This window comes from Cucurbita pepo, chromosome 13, assembly GCF_057944985.1.
Source record: "Cucurbita pepo subsp. pepo isolate OVF chromosome 13, ASM5794498v1, whole genome shotgun sequence".
Taxonomy (NCBI): Eukaryota; Viridiplantae; Streptophyta; class Magnoliopsida; order Cucurbitales; family Cucurbitaceae; genus Cucurbita; species Cucurbita pepo.
Window position 1 is genome coordinate 12,442,622 of NC_141810.1, and position 4,691 is coordinate 12,447,312.

The following is a 4,691-nucleotide window of genomic DNA, read 5'->3' on the forward strand; positions in this document are numbered from 1 at the left end:
TTCAGTTAAATGGGCTTAATTAACATGTAATAATTCAATAATTAATTATTTAATGCGACAATTAATTTTGATTGAATAAACGAGTGAGAATAATTCATTAATGGCTGACTACATGTTTTTAGCTAATTGAGATGGAATATTACTATTTTTAAAAAATAAAAAATCACATAAATGACAATTTTTTTTAGAAAAAGCTTTTGAAAATGACATAAATAGCCTTTTTTTTTTACCTAAACTTATTTTGGTAGAAGTCATCCTACAATTAGAATTAGTGAGGACAAAAATGCCATTTCCCTAGGTGAAATTCTAATATAATAATAGAAAATAATAAATAAATAAAAATGTAAAAAAAGTTGGCCGTTTTATTAATCTCAAAAGTAGTAATTTTCATTTTTATAAATTATTTTTTTTTAGATTTGTATCTATTTTATCTTTGAATTTTAAAAAATTTAAAAATTTTAAAAAATATATTTTTTATATTAAAGATTAAAAGAAATTAAAAATTAATGAGAGCCCATGGTTTTCTCAAAACCACTTCTGGTTTTAGGTACAAAAAACTGTTTTCTCTTCCCCTCTCTCTCCGCCGTCCACTCCTTTCTCTCCGCTTCTCTCTCCTCCCCCCACCACCGGTCACTGTCAAACCCGCCACTACCGCCGCTGTGCTCTCCTCCTCTTCTTTAAATTTTTTAATTTTCACGGACAGAATAAATCCACAAACCTACCTAAGATTCTTTTTCTATTGGATTTCGTAATTACCGGTGGAGATGAAGCCAAGTTTTTACAGCAGTAATTAATATCTTATCCATCCACGTTCTTCCACATCTCTATCAACCTCTTTGGGTCGTTTAGAGACTCGTGCCAAATGCACGTCGAAATTGTAACCGTCCAAGCCTACCATTAGTAGATGCTGTCCACTTTAACCCGTTTTGTATTGTCGTCAGCCATACGGTTTTAAAATATGTCGGAGATATTTTCATATCCTTAAAAAAATGTTTTGTTTTTCTCTCCGATCAACGTGGAGTTGATTATACTCATTATTAATACTTATATTTTTCAGGTGGTACATGAGCTAGTACAGCTAGTGACGATTTCATACTGAAGTTGAGAGTCACTTTTATTTTTTAAGTGGTAAACGATCTAATACGACTCGAAATAAGTGCATACCGAAGTTGAAAGCTCTTTATACTCGTTCTTGCTACTCTTCTTTTTCAAGTGACACGTGAGCTTGTACATATAATGACAAGTATATATCGAAGTTAGGAGGATGCAAAGCTTATAACTTTCTATTTAACAAATGTTTGAAACAAAGTACGACAATTATGAATTGGTCTAGGTCACTATCCTTTAATAGCGACATATCTATCGGTGTTGTCACGGTCGGTCACCGAAAATGAATTTTCACCCAAAAAATGTTTAAATTGTAATATTTGATTATACCTATTATAAATTATCCGAAAAGATGGCTACGACATGTCTATTTCAGTGTAAATTCGATCATTATCCATTAAATTGTGTTGCTAAGTAACACCTAAGATAGTTTGGTAGTTAGAAATTTAAACGATTTTTTTTTTTTTTTTTTTTTTTTTTTTCCAAAATGGCGTGTGGTTCTTATCATCATCATCATCATCAGCGTTATCATCTTACAAGTTGTTGAATTTATATATATGATCCAATCCTCTGCCATGGCTTCCCATATTTGCAGAGGGAGAAACAGAGCAGAGCTTAATTCGTTTCCATGGAAGATTTGAAGCCGAACCCTGCTAATTCCTCTCCCCTTACGCCGATCGGCTTCCTTGAGAGAGCCGCCGTCGTCTACGGCGATTGTCGCTCCATTATCTATGACTCCACCACCTATACCTGGACGGAAACTCACCGTCGATGTCTGCAACTCGCCTCTTCCCTCGTATCCATCGGAATCCAGAGAGGCCAAGTCGTCTCCGTCGTCTCTCCCAACACTGCTGCCATGTATGAACTCCATTTTGCTGTTCCGATGGCCGGTGCCGTCCTCAACACCATCAATCTCCGCCTCGATGCTCGAACCATCTCCGTCATCCTTCGCCACTGCGAAACGAATCTGATCTTCGTCGATCAAGCTTCTTGTGGATTAATCTCTGATGCCTTGGCCTTATTCCCGCCGGAGATGAAACGGCCGCCGCTAATCCTCATCGCCGACAACGCTGCGGCGGAGGATTCGTCATCGTCATCGTCATCGGCATCCTCTGTTTTGAATCGCGCTGATTTTGTCGATTCGTATGAGGAAATGGTTCAGAAAGGGGATCCTCTGTTCCAGTGGATTAGGCCGGCGAGCGAGTGGGATCCGATTGTTTTGAACTATACTTCTGGAACGACGTCGTCGCCGAAGGGAGTGGTTCACTGTCACAGAGGAATTTTCACGGTGACGCTCGATTCGCTTATTGAATGGGGAGTTCCTAAGGAATCGGTTTATTTATGGACGTTACCGATGTTCCACGCTAATGGATGGAGTTTTCCATGGGGAATCGCCGCCGTAGGCGGCACAAATGTTTGTATACGAAAATTCGACGCGGCGGCGATTTTTGCCCTAATTCATCGCTATCACGTGACGCACTTGTGCGGAGCTCCGGTGGTACTCAATATGCTAACAAACTCCCCTGACAATCGGCCACTTGATCGACCAGTCAAGATTCTCACCGCTGGAGCGCCGCCGCCTGCAGCAGTTCTGTTTCGAACCGAATCGTTAGGGTTCGATGTCAGTCATGGATATGGACTGACGGAGACTGGTGGACTGGTTATTTGCTGCTCGTGGAAGTCGGGATGGAACCGATTACCGGCGGCGGATCGGGCACGGTTGAAGGCGCGGCAGGGGGTGCGGACGTTGGCGATGGCGGTGGCTGACGTGTTGGATCCAGAGACCGGAAAGAGCGTGAAAAGAGACGGAACTTCAATCGGAGAGATCGTTCTGAGAGGTTCATCGATGATGCTAGGGTATTTGAAAGATCCAGAAGCGACGGCGAAAGCGATGACCGCCGAGGGATGGTTCTTCACCGGAGACGTTGGTGTTATGCATCCGGACGGGTATTTGGAGATCAAGGACCGGTCAAAGGATGTGATTATCAGCGGCGGAGAGAATTTGAGTAGCGTGGAGGTGGAATCAGTTTTGTACACAAATCCGGCGGTAAACGAGGCGGCAGTGGTGGCGCGTCCGGACGAGTTTTGGGGAGAGACGCCGTGTGCATTTGTGAGCTTAAAGGAAGGATTAACTCGGCGTCCGACGGAAGGGGAAATCATTGAGTATTGCAGAGGAAAGCTCCCGCGGTTCATGGTCCCGAAGACGGTGGTGTTCACGGCGGAGCTGCCGAAGACATCGACCGGAAAGATCCAGAAATTCGTCCTCAGAGAAATGGCCAAGTCAATGGGCCCCGCCGGGAAGAGCCGTTTGTAGAAGAAACTCATTGGTCCACGTTGGCATTAATATAATAAACACTCTATTTTGTTCCTAAAACATTGGAATCGGTAACCGCCGTTGTCTTTCAAATTAATTATATAAGCTTAAATTTAATTTAATTTTATTAAGAATAATAATATAAAAAAAAAAAGATTAAATCAGACATTTAACAAAAAAATGTCTTGTTTTATCTATTTCAGAGAATATTCTTTCATAAAATACATTTTTTATAAAAAAAAAATTCAAACCCGACCTCGTACTCCTAAATATTATGATAAAATTATGATCGTCACCTCGGAAATTCTAGAAAAATTTAACTCATACTTTTCAATTTTTATTTTATTTTATAAAAAAACGCATCGAAATGAAAATGACTATAATACTTTGTTTTTAAAGTTTTGAAAGATAATTAAAAAAAGAATATAGTTAATAAATAAATAAATAAATAAATAAATAAAAAGAAAACGTGCGGCGATGGCTAACTAAGAGTCGTAAGGGAGCCATCAACCCATAGCCAAAGAAAAAAACAGGAAAAAAAAAAAAAAAAAGAGAAAATATAATTTTTTAATTACATTTATTATTATTATTATTTATAAAATATTAGAAGAACAACGATTTCACGTGGGTTCGAGCACTGGAAACAGCGCCAAAGTCAGTAATTCAAATCAATAAAATTAAAATTAATTAAATTTTAATATTTAACTCTAAGCCATATAAATAATAATATTTTAAACATTTTTTTTTAAATTTAATTTTATTAGATATTTTTTTATGAACCAGAAGTTTAGCAATGGTGGGAAGGCTTACAAGTCCCTAATTTGTCCATTTGTGTGATAAGTGGAAAATTTCTTTTTGAAATTAAATTAAAAACCACACCTTTATTTTATCCACAGTATTACTTTATTTTGTCTCCATTATTACTTTATTTTACGATTTTATAAAAAAAAAATATTATATTATATTTTATTTTTAAAAAAATTATTTAAATGTAGGATTAAAAAAAATAAATTGTTGACACGTGGAAATCAATCAAAATTATAATTTAATGAAAGATACGGGAAAATGAAGAAAGTGGCAGACAGCCATACGTCATCACCACGTCCATTCGCAGATCTATCTGATAAGAGATAAACGATAATAGCCAATTTTTTTTTTTTTGTTTTTGTTTCTTCGTTAAAATTAGACTGATACAATATTTCTAAAATAAATTAAAACAAATAATTATAAATAAATAAAAAAAACCATTTATTTGTTTAAATAATTATAA

General features: G+C 37.0%; 1 protein-coding gene across 1 annotated transcript; it reads left to right on the top strand.

The window, feature by feature from the left end:
* Nucleotides 1-1,642: 1,642 nt before the first annotated feature.
* Nucleotides 1,643-3,543, top strand: LOC111808907 (2-methylpropanoate--CoA ligase CCL4). Its single transcript, XM_023695141.2, has one exon. The coding sequence runs from the start codon at nucleotides 1,736-1,738 to the stop codon at nucleotides 3,419-3,421; it is 1,686 nt and encodes a 561-aa protein (XP_023550909.1). The 5' UTR covers nucleotides 1,643-1,735; the 3' UTR covers nucleotides 3,422-3,543.
* Nucleotides 3,544-4,691: the final 1,148 nt, after the last annotated feature.

What these genes read in the sequence shown, in the direction of transcription:
- LOC111808907 (XM_023695141.2), top strand. Translation starts at nt 1,736, where the DNA reads ATGGAAGATTTGAAGCCGAACCCTGCTAATTCCTCTCCCCTTACGCCG.